Source organism: Nicotiana tabacum, chromosome 14 (assembly GCF_000715075.1).
Source record: "Nicotiana tabacum cultivar K326 chromosome 14, ASM71507v2, whole genome shotgun sequence".
NCBI classification, from domain to species: Eukaryota; Viridiplantae; Streptophyta; class Magnoliopsida; order Solanales; family Solanaceae; genus Nicotiana; species Nicotiana tabacum.
This window is the reverse complement of record NC_134093.1, coordinates 91,117,106-91,141,165: the sequence shown is the minus strand read 5'-3', so window position 1 is coordinate 91,141,165 and position 24,060 is coordinate 91,117,106. Positions and strand designations below refer to the sequence as shown.

The window sequence follows — 24,060 nt, the reverse complement described above, 5'->3', positions numbered from 1 at the left end:
ATATATACTATATATACATCTTATATCGATATATATAAGATGTATATATAGCTTATAGTATATAAGATGTATATATAGCTTATCGAATATAGCTTATATATATATACATCTTATATCGATATACTATATATACATCTTATATACTATATATATTCGATATTAAATATTGAATATTAAAATTTAGGTCACAATTCTATAATAAAATTTACAAAGCATTGTCTTAGATATTTTTTTTAACATCCTTTTGTCTCTAATATCTATTTATTTTTTATTTTTTTAAAATATGTGGGCCCACTTAGCCCGTTTAGCCCGTGGCCCGGGACCAAACGGTCCCGGTCTCGGGCCGGTCCCTACAAAAAGCCCGTTAAGGCCCGGACCCGTTTGACCCGTTTAATTTGGGACAGGGACCAGGACCGTTTGGACCGGTCCACTTGGCCCGAGACCAGCCCACTTGCCAGCCCTAGATAATACAGATATCCATATTAACCGTCGGTTAACACATTTTTTTATCCGTATTAAATATGAATCGGGCCGAATAATTTATTCGTTTTTTCATTACCCTTTTTCAACCCGCCAACATCCGACCCGCCCATTGACACCCCTAGGTATGACTATGATATCATGTTAAGGAAATGGACATTGGACTAACTCAAACCTAAGAACTAGGTCATAAAGTAAAGATTACCCAAAATTATATAAAGAGAGAACAACACTTAACACTCAAGCAGTCAACGTCAAAATATGGTTGCAATGAAAACTGAGCAGAAAAAACCACTCGCGAATCGAGATACAAGTACAAAAGCTATAGAAGAGAGAAAAGACCATACAGCCAAAAGATGTCTCATCTGCGTAAAAAGTTTTAGAATTATAGTCCTCAATCCAGGATATACTTATAAGCATCGAATGACCATCAGAATTCAATATAGATACCCTTCATGACTGCCATTTGGTGGTAAAAAAAAAATAATCAGAAAAATTCCTCTTTACATTTCCAGATAATTGAGATAAAGCAAAATTGAAACTAGAATGTGTAAATTGCTACTACTCCTGAAATTACATAGAAGTGATTCAAAATTTTACGTCACTGTACAACTCTGCAATTGTGCCACAATCATGACCGATCAACAGAAGTAGAGGCTGAACTGGAGTTGGGAACTTCATTCACAGTCACATGTTCTATATAACCTTTTTCAGGTTCATCAATCCCTGCAGCATTTCCTTCCTGTAAACCAGTCAAAGGATCTTCTGGGATGGGCTGAACATTAGCATCTGCAGGCTGCTTCTCGCGCTCCATGTAACCTTTTTCAGGTGCATCAGTCCCTGCAGTGTTTCCTTCCTCTGAACCAGTCGAATCTTTTGAGATGGGTTGAGCACTAGCATCTGAAGGCTGCTTCAAAGCAGGAGCAGCATCATTTCTGACACCACTATCCTTGGTAGAATTACTAGACTGCAACCACATAAACTGCAAAGCTTGGCCTTGCCAGATTTTGCCATTCAAAAATGCCCTCTCAGCAGACCGGCGCGTTGGAAAACATATCCTAGCAGATATGCTTAACGTCTCTGAGCCATTACTACTATCTTGAGGCTCCAAATCTTCCAGCTCAACAGAGGTAACGTCACCAAAAGCAGAGAAATGTTCCTTCAAGACAGCAACCTAGAAAAGGAAAACCATTCTTAATTTTATCATACAATGATAAGAGCAAGGAGGGAAAAGAATCTACAGATCAACCTGGACTATTGTAGCTAACCAAGGGAGATATAACACTAATGATAAGTACTATAAAGTGTCCTCAGATCCTTTCTCACACATCCAGAAGAAATATGTGGCACCTAAACTGGGAAGAAGGAACTTTACAGAAAAATAAAGATTTGCAAATATGAGAACAGATAGAAACACATGCAAATATCTCCTACCTTGACCATGGAAACTATGAGTGCATTGTATAAGAAAATAAAAGAAAATTTTCAATGTGCGGACATAAACTTTCGACAACCTATCCATGTGAGGAGAAGATGGTAATAATATAGGCATGCTCTAACACACTAACAGCTCTGCCTTGGAAGAAAAGTTAAGGCACATAAGAGGCATAAGAAGATGGAAGTAGAAAATATGCACATAATTATTTGCAAATACTGGCAAATTTCAACTATCTGAGAGAGGACTGAAAGAGATTACATTTGCAAGACCACATGGCAAAGGTGGAAGGACTTTGAAGGCAGTGGGACGATTGTCTATTTTGTATCTATTGAATACAAAAGGTGCACCATGTGGTGCCAGTGGACGAATTGACTGCTTCAAGCTGGAAGGTTCCTGTGTGGCCACAGTAGAAGATGATATAGAACAAGAGCGCTCCGCATTCTCTGTTGATCTGCTACAATCAGAGATTGCTTCAGCTTGTGTTGAAGATACATCATTATTAAGTTCCGCTGAGCTTGAACTTTCCACTTTTGCAGAATAAGATACTGGTTCTCCCTCCTGTTTCTTCAGATCCTGGTCTGAGACTGCTTCAGCTTTCACACCTACAGCCTGCATAGACGTAACCACATAATGGTGGAAGAGAGGACCCTAACATTAGTTTATTAAAGATCAATGAGATTATATCGTCAATATACGGAGAGGAAAAATAAAGAACAAACTGCAATAAACATGAGATCTGCTTACTCCGAGGACAAATTAATTGCTATAGTCAATCTTGATATAAGTTGTGGAAACAAGAATAAGAACTTTTACAGTTAACATAAAAGTTATATAAAAGTACTTCTACAGTTAACAACTAGGAAGCATATCAGATAACAACTTGCAGGAATGCTCCGAAAAGTCGGTTTGTTTAAAAGCAGGTTTCGAAAATGAATGTAATGGAATATTTCAAGTTGGTGAGAGAAAATAAAAAATAAAATCACTTAATCTCAGTAGATACTGAATATCAGCTTAAAGAACATTTTCTTTGGACAATTTTGAAAAAATAACAGACAATCACCTGCTTCTCCAGTTTAACCAACTGACGTCGGAACTCATTCCGCTTCTGATCAAGCAGCTCCTGCTTCTTGCGCAATTCTTCCTTCAAAAGTTCTAAACTCTCCACCTTTTTTTGCACCACTGGTGCAGCTTTGGGAACATTATGAGCCACAGGCTTAGGTAGACCAGAAGAAGGTAACAGAACAGCAGGAACCTGTTCAGCAGCTTTTGAGGCCAAGGACTGGATATTGTCTTTTCCTTTATAAGGAACAGATAGGTGGGGTTGAACCACACTGGATGTTACTCCACGAGGAGTCAAAGGTAAATTAATGCCACCATTTAAACCATGATCCATAATTCTATCCCTGTTTGCCCAGAAAAGCTTTATAAAACGGTTGCCCATCACAGCATCAGGTGCCCTTAAAGCAGCCTCAGCTTCTTCTCTCTTAGAAAATTGAATAAAAGCTCGTTCACCACTCTGTGGGATGTGGATGTCAATGACCTCCCCAAATTTTTGAAAATGTGAAAGAAGAGCATCTGGTTTGTTGTCTTTCTGTGGAATGCCTCTCACAAACAGAGTACGAAGTGCCTTTTGAGAAGGTTTTCTCATATTATGTCCAGAACTACTTTGGGGCTTGAAAGATGATTCTGTCATTTTTTGCTTCCCTGGATGGGAGTTTCCTTGATTGCTGCAGGATAATTCCAAATCTTTTCCCGTTTCATCATAACTTGAAGCATCGCCTGTAAAATCAGTGATCTCTTTCACATTCGACTTATTTTTTGACCTTCTGATTCTTTCCCACACACTCTGAGATCCTGAAGCTGCCGTAGCACCTTTAAGTGGATGCTCAAGTTCAAAGGCATCACACTGCCCAACTTGATCATGATCAGAGGAGTCTGCATCTAACAAAGGCCCAGTATCATCAATTTTAGATGGATTTAAATCCTGGAGTACTGCTGAAGTTTCAGAACGATCATTTGACCATAAAGGCTGATCAGGATCATAAAAATCAGCTCCCCCGGCCATAGAACCATCAACAAAAGCATCAGTCAAACCCAATCCATCATCAATCACAGGAGGTTTGGTACTTTTGTTATGTAAAGCTTTGCCACTAACCAATGATCCATAAGGGCCTATCACAGGTAAAGATCCTTGTGCAGTAGCTGGTCCTAGCATGTGTGCATTAGGAAGTGACACTGGAAGATTAAACTGAGAAAGGCTCTGCAATTTGGAAAACAATAACATAAAACCAAAGTGCCCAGGCTAAGAAATTGCAAAGTATAAGAATAAAGTGTTGACAGTAAATGAACGGGGGATTCCTTTGCCAAAATAATTCATCGCTTACTTGTATAGACGAAACATAATGTGTTTTTATAAAGAAGAATGATCTAATAAGGGAGTCCTGACTCAACTTACAAAAGCTTAATTGAAAGAGATGAAAAAATCAAGTAAGCAAACACTCAGCATTTCGATTAAGACCAGAGATAGAAACACCCTAAACATAAAATATTAAAGAAAACCATTCCCTCCCATAACATATAATGAAACAGACAGTAATAACTATTTGTCAGCTGAAAGTCCACACACCTGAACATCTTCAACAACAATACGATTTACTCCATGCTCCATCGGGCACATATCTCCTCTTAGGCAAAATCCACGCTCCTCAAAGTCTCTACATCGCTGCCTTGGAAGACCCATACCCACAGTAGGATTCAAGGGTGGCCTGAGTGTTCCCTGGAAACCGAGGGAATGAATTGTATCAAGGCCGCCATTAGACATTCCTAGAACCATTCCAAATGCACTCCAAGATGAACTCTGTGCATTAGAAACGTTTTGCACCCCTCTTCCAGTAAAGAGACCAGGAGTAACAGGGCCCTGTGGAAACAGGTGAGATGCAATATCAGCCGAGCCAAACCTTGAATCACGTTGGGCCCAAGCACTATGTTCTCTCCCTCGACCCCTACCATTACTAGCTTCACCAGACAGTGATTGGTTCAGCCTCATTCTTTGGTATGAGTCCAAAGGGGCCCTGGAAAATGAACCCATTCCTCGTCTTCTTGGGAACCTGGTTTCACTAAACTGAGAATCTCCTCCACCATAAGGATGTCCATTCTCAAAAGGCTTTCGTTTTCTGAATGGTCTACTGAAAACTGGTTCAACGGCATCAGTCTCATCAGATTGAGAATGTAGTTCTCTCCTACGATGCTTATGATTGCGATCATCATCATCCTCTTCACTGATTTCTTTCTCTTCAGGATCACTGTTGCAATCAGAAGGTAAAAGTGTTGGCTTTGAAGATGAAACTTTAAGCTCCATGAGTAAACACTCAACCTTGTTTATGATCAAAATTTGTATGCCCAGATAAATAAGATAAATCAAATTATTTCAATGGCCCACATCAATTAAAAGTGACCAGTACCTGAAAGGGGGGACAACAATGCGGAAGACTATTAATATTACTTTACGCAAGCATGAAAATCTGAACTTGACAGTTCTATTAAGGTCATTGACATTTTCTCACATACACAACAAAAGTGGTAGGTCTAAAATAAACAGTTGTAAGAGACAGCACTTTGGCAATAAAAATGCAGTTGATTTTTTTTTTTTTTTGAAAAGGTAACATATCCGGTATATTCATAGAAAAATCATCAGCACAACACATGTGCTGGAAACCAAAATAGGAGTGTTACATAAAAAAAAAAAAAAAAAAAAAAAATACAATCCTTGTTGTTCTAACAAGGAGCTTAAAACATCTTATAACTGAAACGGGATCATCTATGTATTCTGATTTACACCAAAAACAAAAAAGAAGGATACACTTCATCTTAATTTTTTTTTGACAAGGTAAATTGTATTAATCAAAAGGGAGAGAACTCCCATATACACAAGGTATACCAAAAAATAGAGAATTTACATCAGAACATGATTCTCTACAAAAGACGCCCAATCTTCTATACAAGTAGGGGCTAAATGAGTGCATCAAAAAACGATCAAAGATAAAAGGCTATTCTTAAGATGTGAAAAAGGAAACTCAATCCCCTCAAAAGCTCTCCTATTTCTCTCCCCCCAAACTATCCACATGAGAGCTAACGGGGCGAACTTCCACGCCTTTTGCTTTCTTCTTCTACGGAAACCGGCCCAGCTATATAACATTTCCTTTACAGTGCTTGGCATCACCCATTGAACACCAAAGAGATTCAGGATTGCCCTCCACAAAGCCGAGGACACAGGGCAATGCAACAAAAGATGATCAACTTCTTCCCCTGAGCTTTTACATATGTAGCACCAACTAACAAGTGTAATTCCTCTCTTTCGAAGATTTTCAGCAGTCAAAATAACTCCCCTCGCCGCTAGCCATGCAAAAAAGCACACCTTCGTGGGCGCCCTAGAAATCCAGATCGAGGAGTATGGAAAAGTGGCCTCCTCTCTCCCCAACATACGCTGGTAAAAGGACTTTACGACGAACAAACCATCGCCACGCAAACCCCATCTCCAAGAATCACAAGATGGCTGGGACCTGTCTTGCCCATATAGCAGTGTCAACAAGTCTTGGAGCTCCACAATCTCCCAATCTTGCATGTTCCTTCTAAATGAGAGGTCACATACTACCCCCTTCATGCTCCTTACGAATCTGTTGGACCATCAATTCCTTCTGGTTTGAAACTCTGAAGACGTGGGGGAAGTAGACCCTCAGAGTATCCTTTCCACACCACTTATGATTCCAGAAGCTGATTCTCCTTCCATCTCCCACCCTGTAAGTGATGTTGCCACTGAATGCTTCCCAATTCTTCATAATGCTCCTCCACATGCCACACCCGAAAGGTGTTGTGATTGCCTTGATCCTCCAACCCCCTCCCGTGGAATCATACTTTTCTACTATAACCTCCCTCCATAGGGCATGTTCTTCTATCCCGAATCTCCACAACCACTTCCCCAATAAAGCTATGTTGAATACTCTAAGATCTTTTATTCCAAGTCCACCCCACTTCTTTGGGGAAGTGACTGTCTGCCAATTCACTAGATGAAACTTTCTAGTTCCATCCGCCGCATCCCATAGATAATTCCTTTGAAGCCGCTCTAGTTTTTTTGTGATGCTCACCGGAGCTTGCAACAGGGACAAGTAATAGGTGGGCATACTCGATAAAGTGCTTTTAATAAGCACTTCCTTACCGCCTTTTGACAAATACCGTTTCTGCCAGCCTGCTAATCTTTTTTCAACCCTTTCGATCACCGGATTCCAAACCATAGTATCCTTATGCGAAGCGCCCAATGGGAGGCCCAGGTAAGTAGTGGGAAGGGAGCCCACCTTACATCTGAGAACATAAGACAAAGCATCAATATTAGCAACCTCACCCACCGGGAAAATCTCACTTGCCGAGGTTGATTTTGAGTCCTGATACTATCTGAAACCACTGCAGGACCTGCTTCAGATAGGTCAACTGATCCATATCGGCATCACAGAAAACCAGGGTGTCATCCGCAAAAAGCAAATGAGAGACTCTTAGGGCACTGAGCACCCCGATCGGAGCTGAGAATCCTCTCAAGAAGCCTCCGCCCGCCGCACAATCCATCATTTTACTCAGAGCATCCATCACTAGAATGAATAGCATGGGGGATAGGGGGTCGCCTTTCCTGAGACCCCTGGAGCTGCCAAAGAAACCACACGGGCTATCATTAACCGAGACAGAGAATCTGACGGAGGAAATGCAGAACTTGATCCATCCCCTCCATCTTGCCCCAAACCCCATCCGCATCATAAGGAAGTCCAGGAACTCCCAATTTACATGGTCGAAAGCCTTCGCAAGGTCCAACTTGCATAGTAAGCCGGGTTCTCTATTTTTCCTTCTGGAGTCTACAAGTTCATTTGCCACTAAAGCAGCATCCAGGATCTACCTACCTTACACAAACGCATTCTGGGAGGACGAAACAGTCACGTCAAGAACCTTCTTAAGTCTTTTGGAAAACACTTTAGAAATAATCTTGTAAATGCTCCCCATGAGACTAATAGGCATGTAGTCTCTGATACAAGATGCACCTTCTTTCTTTGGCACAATAGTAATAAAAGAAGCATTGATACTTCTCTCGAAAACATCTCGAATTCCTTTCTTTCCAAATTGTCCACCAAATAGTTGCTAGAAAAAACTTTCATCTGTCTTTGTATGTGGCAAAGTTTGCCCCTGAGTTCAAACTTAGTAAGAGTTTAGAAGTTCTCCCTGGCATTACCCATCTAGTACCTCTGACTCTGAGGTTGATAAACAAATCTCATAGTTGGCTGGTCACTTTACAATGTAGAAACAGATGGCTAATTGTCTTAGCATCTTGTCCACACAAATAACACCTAGATACAGTTGGTATACCCCTCTTTCTTAGTTTCCCTGAGCAAGTACAGCTTCCTTAACCACCAACCAAGAAAAGCATGCTACTTTATAAGGCACATTTACTTTCCATATGTGCTTCCAAGGACGTAAACTAAGTTGAGAGCACTCCTGGTTCAAATCTCTATATGCTGAGCTGACTGAGTAAATTCCAATACTATGCTTCTGCCATCTGAGTGTATCTTCACCTTCATGTAGTCCTTTGCCTTGTTCCAAAGTGTTATAAAAATTATTTTTTTACCGTCTTGCTTAGGAAAGACACATCTCCGTCCAGACAAGATCCTTAGATGATCCTTGTTGTACTGTTTGTCCTGTCTCGAAGAACGTCTTCCGATCCGAGATAGATCAACAATCGTGGAAGGCCCAGAATGCTATAATGTCTTTTTCGGCACGATAACAAGGTCCAACGATGAATCTAACGTGGAATATGGTTATTGTTCCTTAAATAATGGGATATAAGCTTTAAAGAGGGTTTTCATGAAGGATTGTGGGATAGCCTTTCACTCGGACTTGAGATCTTTCCCCCGGCTCTCTCCCCACTATATGGCAGCTATCCCTTCTAACCTATTTATTGTAGGGCTCTCTTACCCATTGGACATTCACCATCACTGCATCACCTTCTTCACCGAAAAAACCCTGGTCGGCTATTCGCACCAAATGGGTGTGATGAAAACTAAACCACTGTCTTCAATCATCACCTCCTTCGGAACTGAACCACCATCTCCTCTAACTTTAATTCTTGCACACTTTAGGTGATCCTTCAGCGAAGTTTCTTCCTTTGTTTCTAGCCATCCTCCACAGTGGTCTCCAATGGCTTTGAAGACTTTTTCTGTCCAGAAGTGCAACAAAAGATCCATAGCTCTAACCCATGTTTCCTTCTGTTGTTGTCTGAGCAACAACCAGCTGCACCAGTCTAGATGAAATTTTGCACGCTTCCACCACCGCTCCCCTTTTAGGGTGTGTTCTGCCATGTATTTTGTTAGAAATTCAAAGAGAAAGTGACACCCTCCTATCTCATAAACATTAACTCTAAAAGTGTTCTTCCCGGTACTAACAGAGACAGACCATCTTCTAATATCGGCTAGTGTTGGCTTCTCCTCCAAGTCTTTCTTGAAATTCCCCACCACACCTCTTCCCAGTAGCACATTTTCAAAAGACTCCCCTCCTCCAGATAATATGATTCTATTGTTGTTGGTTTTAATCGTGGCTGCATTGGAATCTTTCATTTGCCATTTATTGGTTCTGACAGACTCTGCAAAGGGAATACTGGGAGCTACCTTTCTGGGAGCATTTGCAATAAAAGTTGTTTTGTTTTTATTAATGAAGTTTCGAATCTTAAATGCAATGTCCTTCCACACTGCACTTGAATGTAATCTCTGGAATAATAATTACTTATCTACTTTCTCCTTATACTGATATGATGCTTATAAATCTTCCAAAGTTTTTCGCATTTCTCATCAAGCAAATAGGGAATTTTTTCATTACTTCAACTAGTACTGATTGATGGGAGAGCGTGGATTAGTACAATTAATTCTTTATTGGCATATGGATTCCAAGAGAGATTGGGTCTGGTTTTTCAATCCGATCCATGTATATAATGGAATAAAGTACCTTATTTCTTTTTATCAAATTTGATTGTTCTTCCTTTAGTTTCCATCTTTTGACATAGTTGTCAGCAACTCTTGATGCTTCATGTAAAACAAAGCACCGCCACTCCATGGTTTTCCTGAACATAGTTCTCCGCATCAAGTTACGACTCCTTCCTATCCATTCTAACTAGACTTCAGCCCTCGATATGATTCTGGTGATATCATAAGATTTGTAATCCAATGCAAAATAAATCCTTTCTACTTCCATATTAATAGAAACCTTACAAATAAAACCTAGTAAAAGAGGAAAGAGAAAATTTCTAAAAGATGACGCCGGAGGAAAGAAACTGATTATAGGATGTCGCCAGAAAAGAGAAAATCTTTTCTGGCCTCGTGAAATGTGTCTGCAGTTGATTTATACATTCCTCAACCTAAGCATGACAACTTCGTGACCAAGCTAAAATATTTCCTGCAATAAGAACTTGTTAGGCTTCAAACCCACAAAGCCTACACGGATGTCTCAGAACTTTAATGGTGAGATGAGATAGCATACCGGAAGAATTGATTTAACATGGCATAAAACATATGAGATTGAGCTTTTTAAGGCACCCATCACGCAGGTGAATAGTTTCAAGAAACTATCAGAATGCATAGATACTACGAAATGTAGACCTCACAAGTTGGAATCAACACACATCAAATATTCTCCTTTTTCTGGAAGCGGAGGGGAGAGAATGCCAATAAAGACTTGAATGTTCATGAAGCTTTTTCACTTTTCTTCACCAACCAAGAAAGACTTTAAATTTCACTCACTAACTATTACCAAAATGCAAATGTATTGATACACAAATAATTACGTGCTGTCAAATAATCACTCTACTTTAGCCAAATCATGCTCATAGCAGCATGAAAAAGGAAAACTGAGACAAAGACAACTATTCGCATAGAACAAGTGGATGATAAGGATATCTGAATTTTTAATGAGGCATTATTAGAGAAATGGTTATGGAGATTCGGGATAGAGTAGCACGCTCTTTGGAGGGAGTGATAGCGGAAAAATATGGGATTGTGGAAGGGATCGGCAAGAGTTTAGCCAAATTATCACTTACATGATAGAGGAACGGACCAAGGTCAGTTTCTCGAGGCATAGGTGGTATGGAGATAGCATTGAAATTCTTATTTCTCGACACTTGCAGCATTTCCAACCAAGAGGAGAAAAGATCCCAACAGGGTTAGAGGTTATGAAAGGGAGTTTCACTAGGACTTATGGTTAGAAGGAACCTTCAGGATTGGGAGGTTGCAAACTTTGAACGTATGGTTGAATTGCTTTATAAATAGTTTTTTGCATAACAACAAGGATCCTTGGAGGTAAGAGGCAGGTAGTAGTGGGTTGTTTTCGGTAAAGCCTTATTAAAATAAATTGTTGATCATATAAGAGGCAGGATACTGGAAGACGATTATAGATACTAAATTTGGTGCCCCAAGGCCACTGGTGTACCAAGGAAAGCACATTACCATATGGGGTTGGAGTTTGGAAATACATCAGCAGTCACAACAACGAATTTTTCCAAAACACATCCTTCAGAGTTGGAAATGGTCTACATATTAAGTTCTGGAAAGACAAATGGATTGGCAACACAACCCTATAGGAATCCTACCCAAGGTTATATCAGCTTGCACATAACAATGATGCTTTTATTGCCCAATACAGAGAAAACAATAGCTTGAATCCCACAATCAGAAGGAATCTTCAAGATTGGAAAATCAATGACCTACTCACACTCCTTGCAGCATTGGAAGACTATAGCTTTAATCCACACCAACCTGACAGAATCCTATGGCGAATCTCTAAAGAAAGGAGGTACACAGTCAAAGCTGATTATCATCATTTGTTCTCTCAGAATGGCATCCTTGAGGATTGGCCATGGAAGAATACGTGGAAGATTAGACTACCTCTAAAAGTCTCATGCTTTTCTTGGATAACACTCAATAGAGCATGCCTAACATAGGACAACCTCACAAAAGAGGCATAACCTTAGTAAACAGATGCTTTTTGTCCCACCAAAGTTCAAAGAATGCCAGCCACCTATTTCTATACTACCTACTCACAACTGGTCTCTGGAACTTCTTCCATTGTATTTTTGGTTTACATTGGGTCATGCCTCAAACCATCAAGTAAGCATTTAAAAGTTGGCATTTTCCGAGAGTTGATAAAACCATCAAAAGGATCTGGAGGATGACCCCAACAGTAATTGTTTGTTGTGTCTGGGCTGAAAGGAATAGCAGATGCTTTGATGGGATCTGAAATCCAACTTACACTCTTAAGGCCAAATCTTAGTTAGATTGTTTAGTTGGCATTTTCATTCCCCTATAAATAACGTTGATAATATTTTGGATTTGTTAGCTCCCTGAGCTAACTTACTTAGACATTGTTCTGGAGCTAACTTTTTGCTACCTTGTATTCTACATCTTTTGGATGCCTTTTTAATAATGATAATTACTTAATTCATTAAAAATAAATTGTTGATCATAAAGGAATCAACATTTCCACATCCATCGATTAAGAATCTCAGGATGCCAAATACCGTGTAATTCTTCAGTTGCTTGGCAGCAAGGGAGTACTTCTGACAACTAAAAACTTGAGGAAGAGGAGAATTACATACGTTAGCGGGTGTTTTATATGTAAGAGATCGGACAAAAATGTGGATCACCTCTTTATACATTGTCAGGTAGTGTCTTGTTTATGGTGGGAGATCTTTAGATGGTTCGCGTTGCAATGAGTGATGCCATGCACCGGGAAGGAGACACTGCTCAATTGGACATTTAGAAGACAGACGAGAAGATGAAAGACGTGTGCTATTCTAGCAGTATGTGGGTTGTATGGAAAGAGCGAAATATGATAGCTTTTGAAGGGATAGAAAATGGTTTTGTACATTTGAGAAATAACCTCATTTAATTTTGTTGTATCCATGAGATCCCAATTTGTGTCGAAAACCATATAAACTTTCTTTGTAGATTCTCTACTTTTGGTTATGAGAGATTTCTCTCCCCATTATCAAAAAAATTATTTTACCTTATTCCAAAAAAAAAAAAAAAAATTAGGCAAGTCATACATAGTAAGAAATTTAGACAAATCTAAATGAAAAAGAAACTTGTAGCCCATCTTGATTAGTCTCTTTCTAACACACTACAATCAAAAAATAAAATCAATAAAAAAAAAGATAAACAACAAGTCGAGTCACAAACGAAGCTTCAGAATGCTAGAGGAACCGATACATAAATAAAGAATATGCTTTGACATGAAAGTGTACAGAGATGTTGTGTTGTTCACAAAAGACCTTCCTTTTCAAAGTATAAATTTTATTATGCCAATTTTCACACTTTCTTTTTTATATAATTTTCATTTTCACACTTCTACTTCTTCACTTAGGAGAAACGCATGAGAAATGAAATTTTTGTTGCTCATGGCTCCCCTTAAAAAAGGGAAAGAAGTAAGAGAGCCATTCAGCATATTTCAATACAAATACCGACAAACGGCAATAACTGTTTTTTTACTAGAACACACAGACATGCGAAGATACATCCATTCTTTTACTTTTCAAGTATTTCACATAAATAATGCTTTGAATTAGGTGAAAGAGCCTACATCCGTGGAAGGTTTACGAGTTACGCTGAAAATTCCAACCCATGAGCCAATCTTTTTAATTATTTTTGACAATTTCCACATGAAATTAACATTGGTGCATACAACCATTATGACATAGGCATTGCAATGATCATTTAGAGTCCATCACTAGAATTGTCGAATGAATATGGTGTTCTATTTTGCATCGGTGCATTAGATAAATTTGAACAATTTCAAGACTGTGTTATTTTTGATTGAGCCCAATCTTGTTGGCAAGTGCACAAATGTTGTCCGATTGGAGCTACCAAACCAAGGGCTATAGCCTCTCTCGTGGCAACCAGTAGCGTAGCCAGGAATTTATATAAGGGGATTCAAAAAATACTAGAATCTCATAGTTGGCTGAGATTAAACTTGTGACTTAGTGCAACATTAAACCCCATTTACCAAAGCACTAGAATTTTTTCTTATTTTCAAAGGGATCCAATAGTTTATAAATAACCCAAAAATTTTCCCTATTTTGCCAGTATAATATTTCGATGAAGGGGATTCAATTGCCCCCTTCCTTCTCTTACTAGCTCTGCCCCAGGTGGCAACATGTCTTCGGTCAATGGTACTATTAACAAGTGAAAGCATTCAAAGACTTGGAAAGGACATTGCTAATCATAACAAGCTCTCACCTTCATTCAGGAAACTGAACAACAAGCGAATGGAAGCCGGTAAAGGCTAGAATGGTCAAAATACCCTAAGGTAGTGAAATTAGAAGAAAAGTTTCTCTCTCATTGTGGATAATATTCTTCTCTAATATGATGAATCTCCAAATATTAAAAAAATATGATTCATATATCCAACCCTAACTTATTGGGATTAATACGTCGTTGATTGATTAAGTTTAAGACTTTGAGTAATCCTATCTATCAGAGCTATAGTTTCTGGATCATTGTTATTTAACAAAAAACAAAAAAAAATTACGAGATCATTTTTTACATCTAATACTAAAGTCACTCGGCACTTAAAGTCTAAATGAAACCAGTCCATTTTACACGAAGCTCCAAAACGTTTCCAAAAGATTCAAAACCCTTCTTGAACACTTACCCCAAAATGCACCAAGCTCTCTTTCTCGTCAATTACAGTTGTGACTTAGTGACGAGAAGTCTATTTTATTAATAATATTATTAATCGTATTTTTCTTATTGTGACTTGTGACTAGAAGTCCTTTTGCAGTGATAATTTTAATCTTATCATTATTGTGACTAGTTTATTCATTAACTTTTTTCACTGTCACATTCAAATATCCATGAAAATAAACAAATATACTATATAATTAGTAGCAACTTTATGTCAAAGAAAGTGAGCACCAACGACCATAAAATCGTAGGTCTGCCACTAAACATTATTCTCTTGAAAAGTTTGTTTGCCAACTAAATATAGATGAATGTTAAATGTATCAGAGCTATAAGTTACTGTATCCTTTTATTACTAAAGTCACTCAGCACTTGAAGTTTATACCTATAACGATAACAAAGAAAAGCACCATTGTATCACCTCAGCCAAATTTGAGCCAAAAACTCAGTTTCTCCATAATTAAAACAAAAGGGATAAGATTGGTTCCATTTTTATGCTATCGAAACATCCAAACAACTTAGGAACCCAACATACCACCAAGCCAGATTAAGGCATAACTTACAAATCCATCCAGAACTACCACAATCGACAATTAAAGGTCATTTACCAAATTAAGTAAATGAGCACAAACAACCATTTCTTTATTCCCTCAGTTGGAATCATGCTGAAAGAAAGCTCCACCACTACCCACTCGAGTCGTAAGTATCAAATGACAAAATGAATAATCAAATAAAGACAAAACTCAAATTACTAACTCTTTTGTCCTCTAAAAAACTAAATTTACCAATTTCAGCGCAAACCCCTAACTGAATCGAAGCAAAATATAATTACACACTTAACAATTAATTCTATACCGAAGATTAAAAGAAAATTACTTCAAAAAATATACTAAGCAAAAGTAGAAGAATAGAACCTGAAAAAGAATTGGCTATCTTAGGGTTTCGAATTAATGTCCTCAATTCGGCAAATATGAAATATATTGGCGAATAATGGCCGGACTGTAAAAGATCTCTTTTGTATATTTTCTGCCTCTGCTTTCTTCTTTTTTTTCTTTTTTGAGAGAGAGGGTTTTACAGTCCCATGCGGTTTGCTGCCCACCTCGACTTCTCTTGGAATTTAGATTTTCACTTTCCTCTCATTGTAAAGTTTATTTGCCAAATAAAAATAGATGATTGGTACATGCCCTTTATAGTGTTATTTGGTGATGCCGAATTTTTAAATTGGTTGATCTCATGTTCTAGGGGTTTCAAAAGATATGAATTTAATAAGGAGTAAAAATATATTTAAAAACTCGAGAAAAATAAATAAACCTCTTTCTATCGCGGAAGACCGAAGCCTAACATCTTGTTAGGATGGTTGTTACTCATTGTATCGCATTGTATTGTTATCTCAAAACAATATTTGTTTTGATTGTTTCATTAAAATTGGTTGTATTGTATTGTTAAATCCATTGTTCCGGAACAATGAAAAGTCCCATTTTGTGAAATAACCGATTTGGTGTGGTGGGATTGTTTACTCTTTTTCTTTCCAGTTATGCCCTAACTTATTACTCCACAATTCTATTTTACCCTTCTTTTTTTTTCTTCTTTATTTTAACTCCAAATCTCCCACGTATAACCTACTTTGTCTTCGTCCCCTTTTGTTTTTCCATAACTTCTACCGCTTCCAAATCCAACGTAAAATTGCTAATTTTGTTAGAATTTGCATGAATTTAATTGCTTAATCTATTTATACGACATATTTGGTGATAAATTAGTAGAAAAGAGTTTTCTTAAATTATTTTTATGCATAATTCTTGATAAATTTAATATTTAAACAATTGAGGGTATTTTAGTAAACTTATCAGTTACAGTATAGTACGACACAGTCAAACCAAACTGTAAAATGTTATTAACAACCGCAAATAATACAATCTATCCAAATGTTGTATTTATAAAACGATACAATACAAAACACAATACATTATAAAACAATGGGTAACAACCATCCAAACAAGCTGTAACTTGAAGTTGAATACTGACCCCTAAGTTAATTTATTATGGCTCTTATCATAATTTAATCACACCATTAATAGAGTAAAGAGGAAGAATGGACCTGAGATGTGCGAAATTCCTTCACTATATAGGAAAACCAGCAAGTACAGGGATTTCGGCTCTGAAGTTCAACTGAACGAACAACAGGAACTTGTTCCAAGAACCGGGAACCAGCAACAACGCTCGAACGGCGCCGGAGAAATCGAACTCACCTCGAACTCAATCGAACTCCATATTTTGATATCCAAAAATCTAAGAAAAGAGAGACTGAAATCTCTTTTGTGTTTTCTGATTTTGAAGTAAAAAGAGAAACTGAAGAAACTTGCAATTTTATATATATATATGAAAGAACTAGGAAAATCAGAAGAAGAAGAAGAAGAAGAAGAAGATCGAAAACCAAAAGCAAAAATCCTAGAACTTTTCGCTGCCTCCTCTCTTTCCGAAAATCCCCTCTAATGTCTGTTCATGCCCTCAATTCTTTTCTACTCTGTTCCTCTACCCTCTGTTTGTTTCCGTCACTTTGTTCTCTCTCCCTTTCTTGCGTTTTTTTTTTGGACTATCTCCTTTCCTTCTGTGTATATTTGTGCCTATGAAAATGGGATGTGAATAAGAATGAAAACAAATAGCCTGTTGGCCAAGGGCCAAAAGTGTTTTTTTAATTTCAAAAGTAAAAAAAAAAAAAATAATTAACTTAAGTGTTTGACCAAGTTTTTTGGGTGAAAAAGTGTTTTTAGGAAGAATTAGAAGTAATTTTTGTGAAGCAAAAAAAATAGTTTCTTTTCAAAAGTAAAAGTACTTTTGACTTTTTTGCTTATTAAAAATACCCTTAACAAAAATAGTATATACCAAAATAACAGTTAAACCTAATATTTAGGATATTAATGTATATTTCTTATTATTTTTAGTATAACTTTCTAATATATATATATATAGTGACTTTATGAGTGAATATTTTTATATTTATTGAATGATTTTTAATATATTTAACTTGTATTAAAAGAAATAAGTACTTTTAAATTTTATTTTTATATTTTACTTAAATAAAATAAAAAGATTTAATTATTGCCTGTAAAAATAAATTTTTAAGATTATTTATCTACTTATAATATTAACTATTAAGTAAATCTATTCACGTCCTTATTCGTAATTTGATACTTAAAAGCACATTCTCAAAAGCGCTTTTGAGCAATAAAAATTATTGCTCAAAAGCGCTTTTGAGAGTGATTAGCCAAACACAAATTGCTTCTCTCCCAAAGTAGTTTTTTCAAAAGCAATTTAAAAAAAAATTCTCAAAATAAGTTGATTTCTCTAGTTTGGCCAAACAGACTAAGTGGGCGTTTGGACATAAAAATTGTAAAATTCCAAAAAAAAGTGAAAAAAAAATTCAAGTGAAAATGATATTTGAAAATTAGAGTTTTGATTGGACATGAATATAATTTTGGGTTGTTTTTGAAGTTTTGTAAGTAATCTGAATGAAAATTTTGAAAAATAGCTTTTAGGAGTTTTTCAAAATTTCGAAAATTTTAAAATACATTTTCAAGCGAAAATTAAAAATTTTATGAACAAACGCTGATTTCGGAAAAAAAAGTGAATTATTTTTTGGAAAAAAGAAAAAAAAATTTTATGTCCAAACGGGATCTAAAAATCTGTTCACGTGAATGGGATGATGTGGCAACAAAGCATTGGTAAAAGAAAAGTAAAGATAAGAGAGAGGGCACGTGGGTATGGGGGCAAAAATAAGGGAAAATGTGACCTACTTTTCTTGCTTCTGCTCTTACATTTCGTTCTTCTTCTTTCTTTTAGTTTCTTTCTTTCTCTTTTTTGTTTGTTCTTTCTTTTGGTAAATAATATTAAGTAACAAAACTAATTAGTTGGATATATAAAGGAAGATAATCTGATTGCTACTTCTAACAATTCAAATAAGTTTTAAAAGAAGCATAATTAACTAAAATCTACACCTTCAATATTATATTAAACTAAATTAGATGTATTTTTGTAAAGATTTTCTTCTTATCTTTTTGGAAAATAAAATGAAACTAACTAGAAAAAATACCAATAAGCTAAAATAAGGAAAAATATTTCTGTAGTTTTCAATTTTAAGATAATATAAAGCAAAAAGTTAAAAAAAAAAATAGTGAAAATAGTACTATTAGACCTAAAACTAATATCTATGCACTAAAAGTTACAAAATTCAAGGGAGAGTCAAAAATTACATGTCTACAGGCACACTAAACTTTTCTAGGGCAGCAGGCCAAACAAGATTTAATCTTATCCATATGAAAACCAAACCTTCAAGCTTTTAACCGTGGAAGAACTCGAAAACAAATGAAAATAGAGATCAATTAGAAAAGAAACATGGCTTCTTAGTTCGTATGAGATTTTTAGACTATTGTTAGGTTTGGTTGGTGATGATAGGTAAGAGCAATCAAGGCTCTATTTATAGTGCCATTTAATGGCTTAGGGTTTCAGCAAGATTCAAACTTGGTAGTGGAGTGTGACCAGATGATGCCAGTAAAATCGAGTGAAAATCTAAGCAACAAAGGTGAAATCAGTGAGGGATTTACCTAAGCGAGAGAAGGTTGACCGTTGGAAGCAGAAATCAACGCACAAAGCTCGGAGACCCATAGGTCACTGCGTTTGACCTCTAGTTATAGAACACTCATCATGAGATCTTTGAAGAAGCTCTATACATGCTTTGATTCAACGTAACACAAGCGAAATCTGAAGAGTTGATATTGCATCGTTGTATTTAGGATTCAAATTTGGGTATTTGAATTTTGGATGATGACACAGGGAAGAGTCGGCGAGAATCGTGGATAGATAAGGCAAAGAGGATAATTTTCTGTTCGATTTGTGACCTTGCACAAATTTTTGCAAGGTCTGTGACTGATTTGATCATGGCGAGTTGAGAGAAGTGAGAGAGAAAGAGGAAAGAAGGGCGGCTGGGCAGGGGAGAAATGATTTTAGGGTTTGGGTAATTTAGGCTGTCTCTGAGGGTTAAGGTTAGGAGATTGGATCTGGGCAGCTGGATCTGATGTAGATCAACAACCCTGATAATTCAGGGTTTAAGAGATTTTAAAGAGAAAATGCGGGGGGCGTTGGATCTCCTGGTTTCAACGGCTGAGATTAAATCGGATGGATGTTTAAAATTAAAGGAAAAACGGAGATAAAATGAGGGTCGTTGATCTGTTGGATGGACGACCTAGATTGGTTGTGTTTCTTTTGTGAGTGATAGAGACATGTGACGTGGCGTGCTCTGATTGGTTCTCATGGATTAGGGCGGATTGCCAAAGTGGAAAGAAGGGAGTGGACTTGGATTGGGTCAAATGGGATTAGGCTTGGGTATTGGGCTGGTTTTGATTTAAAGAATAGCCAATTTGTGTTTAATTGTTCAATTGCAAATGTAGCCCTTTTAATCTTTTAACCCTTTTGAGATTACTTTGAATAAACTTAATTAATTTCCAATGAAATGTAGTAAAATTACAAATATCAAATATACTATTAATTATTGTAATTAGTTATTTATAAAATACTTTATTTTCTAAATTACAACACTAGTTTTGAATTATTAACATAGTAATCTAATTAATCAAAAATTTTAAGAAGTAATTCGTTAAATTAATCATAAATGGTGTGTTTTAAAATTATTTTAATAGTACTAAAATAGTATATATATTTGTAAATATATAATACTAACACTAGGTGATTAATTTCAAACTAATACTTAATTTAATTTGCAAAAATAGGTATTATTGATAGAAAACTACTTTCAAAACATTCATTGTAAATTATAAAGTATAACTAAATTAATTTTAAATGGGAGGGTCAAAATTGACCATCAACAATAATCACTTAGCCCAATAATGAGGCTCGTGCACGCGTCGCCACAAAACAATAACACTCAATCCAATATGGGCCTGGCGTATGTGTCACCTCATAATCAATACCAAACGGATCTAAGGCCCAAACTCAGTCATTAACCGTTCAAGTCTCAGATGAATACATCTCAAATTCAATTAAGCAATTTTACCCTTAAGCGATATCAGCAATATGTGAGGAATCAAATGAGAAGTACTGAGACAGAGTCATCATACACGAATATAGTATCATGACTGAGAACATGTGTGCAAATAAGGTATATAACTCATGAACAACAAGAATAATCCTATCAAGTCTCAAACAGTTAGCACATAGCCTAGACATGATGTCTAGCATGATTCACAAGTCAAATAATCAAACAAGTAGAGGGGACACGGGGATAACATGATATGACAACAAAACAAGCCCGGTATTAGCCTAAAGGCCTCTCCAAACCATGAACAAATCGGTGCACACACCCACGCCTGTCACCAAGCATGTACGTCACCTCAATATCTTTCATATAACACGGTCCTTAAGGTTAAATACCCTCAAATCCAAGTTCAGATGTGTTGCATACCTCAAACCGCGCAAATCACAACTCCAACAAGCCCTTCCCACGTGTATCTGCCTCCAAGCGACTCGAATCTAGTCACAAACAACTTAATATCAACAAATAATGTCATAGGAAATAACTTCAAACAATAAAGTTTCAATCTTTATCAAAATAAAAAAGTCAACCCCGGGCTCGCACCTCGGAACCCGACAAAATTCACTAATTTTGGATATCTATTTGGTTACGAGTCCAACCATACCAAAATCATCCAATTCCGACCTCAAATCGACCTTCAAACCTTCATTTTTCATTTTTGAAATGTTTCCACCAAATCCCATATTTCTTCACTTTAAATCACTAATTAAATGCTAAAACAAGGATGGAATCATGATACAACAAAAAAATCCATGTCAAAACACTTACCCCGATCCAAGATGTGAAAATCCCCTCCAAAATCGCCCAAAATCGAGCTCTACAACTTAAAATATAAAAATAATACTCTAACCCTCGATTTGGGATTTTAATATATGTTGCCTAGTTGTTCCTCTTCGCGATCGCAAAAAGTCCCTCGCGATCGTGAAGAACAAAAGTTCAGTGACCTAAATAATTGTAACGACCCGGCCGGTATTTTTGAGATCTAGCATGTCGTTCGGCTGTTTGAGGCCTTGGGTAACTTCACTTAATGTTTTATGACTTTTACGCGTAGTCGGAAATAAATTTCGAGGAAGTTCGGAGTTGATTCGGATTAAAAATTCTCAATTCGGAAGCTTTAAGTCGGAATAGTTGACCAAGGTTTGACTTTTGAGAAAATGACCCCGGAATTGTAATTTGGAGGTTTCAATAGGTTCGTATGATGATTTCGGACTTGGGCATATGTTCGAGTTGCGTATCGGGTGGTCTGGAAGCATTTCGACGCTTATTGTGGAAAGTCGGTATTTCGAAGGTTTTAGAATTTCCTATGATTGATTTGAAGCGAACTTTGATGTTATTGATGTCTGTTTGGGATTCTGAGACTTGAAATAGGATCGTTTCGTGATTTGTGACTTACACGTAAAGTTTGGCATCATTCCAAAATGTTTAAGTGTAATTCAGATGCGTTCGGCGAAGTTTGAATGTTTGAAAGTTGAAAGAATGGTATTGATCGTCGATTCGTAGTTTGGATATTTTTTGTGTGATTTGAGGTCTCGAGCATGTTTGCATCATGTTTTGGAATGGTTGGTATATTTGAACCGGATCCGAGAGGCCTCGGGTGTGTTTCGAATGGGCTACGGTCATTTCGCCATGTTTGAGTTGTTGTTTATGATATTTGGTGCATCCTTCATCGCGACAGCAAAGAAACGGTCATGATCGCGAAGAGCAAAGTGTTGTTTCGGGCCTTGTGAATCGCGATCGTGGAAGGAAGGTCGCGATCACATATAAGGAATTTCTACTATCAGTAGCTTGACTTCGGGAGCCTATATATTGCAATCTATAAGAAATTTGGGGATGATAAAAAATGAGAGTTGTAGCCCTTTGAATCTAGTTTTCCAAAAATCAAACTGTTTGTCATTTGGAATTTTGTACAAAAATTTATGGCCATTATACCGATGGGTGTCTGTGAAGAAGAAACAAAATTTGTACATCGCGATCGGGAGATTTTGGCTGCGATCGTGATGAAGGAAACAATGCCGGAACTTTTGTTAATCGTGATCGCATGGATAATGACTGCGATCGCGAAGAAGGAGGCCTGGCAGGTGCATTAAACATCTAATTTCGAGATTTTGAGCTCATTTTATCAATTTTAAGTTCTTGGAGCTCATGTGGGGCAAATTGGAGTGATTCTTGAAAATCATTTTTGCCATATATCATAAGGTAAGTTATTCCTACTTGTTTTGAGTTAAATATATGGATTTAACATGGAGATTTGATAGGAATTATGGAACTTTTGGGAAAAAACCTAGAAATGGTATTTTTAGATTTTGACCACGAAATTGGACATGCAATTAGGAATAAATTATATATTTGAGTTCGTGGTATTATGGGTAATATTTATCTTCAACTATTTTCAGAATCCGGGCATGCGGTCCCGAGGGTTGACTTGGTTGACTTTTTGAGCGGAGTTTAAAATTATTATAAATTGATTAATTATGCGTATGGGAGTATATTTTTATTAGTTTGTACGTTGTTTGACTAACTTCGGATCGATGGGAATTGGTTTGAGGTGTTAGAGAGGCGTTGGAGCCGGTTATGGAACTTCGTTGCGAGGTAAATCTCATGTCTAACTTTGTGAGGGGGAATCTGTCCCGTATGTATTAAAATTGTTATGTGCTACTAGTTGTGGGGTGTTGCGTACACACGAGGTGACAGGGGTTTGTACGTAGCTAAAAGCATATTTATGTCTGGGTAGACTTAGGACTTTATCATGTAATATTTAAATTATTTGAACTCATTTTGCTAGCTTAATTAAGTGAATTTATAATTGAAATTGATTTGGGAATATATTAGGCCGAGCTTTCTCACCTTGAGTTGTTTGGTGAGATATTTGATAAACGGTAAAAATCATGTTTACTTTATGCTCCTGCACCTGTGTTGTAAGTACGCGATTCGTAATTTGATACGTTTCATCCTTTCTTGTGGATCGGGTGGAACGCCTCGGCAGTATATTGAGATGCATCTCTGGTTTACGTCGGTCGACCCTCGGCAGTGTATACACCTCTCTGGATCGGGTCGTACGACCTCGGCATAATCGTGCGTTATACCGCTAGCAGTCCCCCATTCACGAGATCCCTATTCTATTGAGGCCTGGAATTTTATATGGTATTCCTTATTCGTTTGAGTTGCACTTGATATTTCAGATCTGTTGAGATAACACATGATATTTGAGAGAATTATATCGTTAAAAGAAATTTTTGGAGGATTATGGTAGTTACAGTTTTTATTTCACTACTATTGTTATGCTTCAT

At 37.0% G+C, this 24,060-nt stretch overlaps 1 protein-coding gene and 1 long non-coding RNA gene across 4 annotated transcripts; one reads left to right on the top strand and one right to left on the bottom strand.

The window, feature by feature from the left end:
* Positions 1 to 895: 895 nt before the first annotated feature.
* Positions 896 to 17,300, bottom strand: LOC107786331 (zinc finger CCCH domain-containing protein 41). Of its 3 annotated transcripts, none has more exons than XM_016607790.2 (5): positions 16,766 to 17,300; positions 4,545 to 5,379; positions 2,979 to 4,178; positions 2,177 to 2,527; positions 896 to 1,654 (listed from the first exon to the last, which is right to left on the bottom strand). In XM_016607790.2, exons 2-5 carry the CDS (start codon positions 5,274 to 5,276, stop codon positions 1,112 to 1,114), a joined length of 2,826 nt encoding a protein of 941 aa, XP_016463276.2. In that variant the 5' UTR covers positions 5,277 to 5,379; positions 16,766 to 17,300; the 3' UTR covers positions 896 to 1,111. The 3 variants fall into 3 exon arrangements, with proteins under 3 accessions (XP_016463276.2, XP_075085845.1, XP_075085846.1); XM_075229744.1 differs by having other exon boundaries at positions 4,545 to 5,220; XM_075229745.1 differs by lacking the exon at positions 16,766 to 17,300 and adding an exon at positions 9,947 to 10,693 and having other exon boundaries at positions 4,545 to 5,220.
* LOC142168765 (uncharacterized) lies at positions 15,586 to 17,293 on the top strand. Its single transcript, XR_012698773.1, has 2 exons — positions 15,586 to 16,039; positions 16,681 to 17,293. It is a non-coding gene; the product is annotated as an uncharacterized LOC142168765 (long non-coding RNA).
* Positions 17,301 to 24,060: the final 6,760 nt, after the last annotated feature.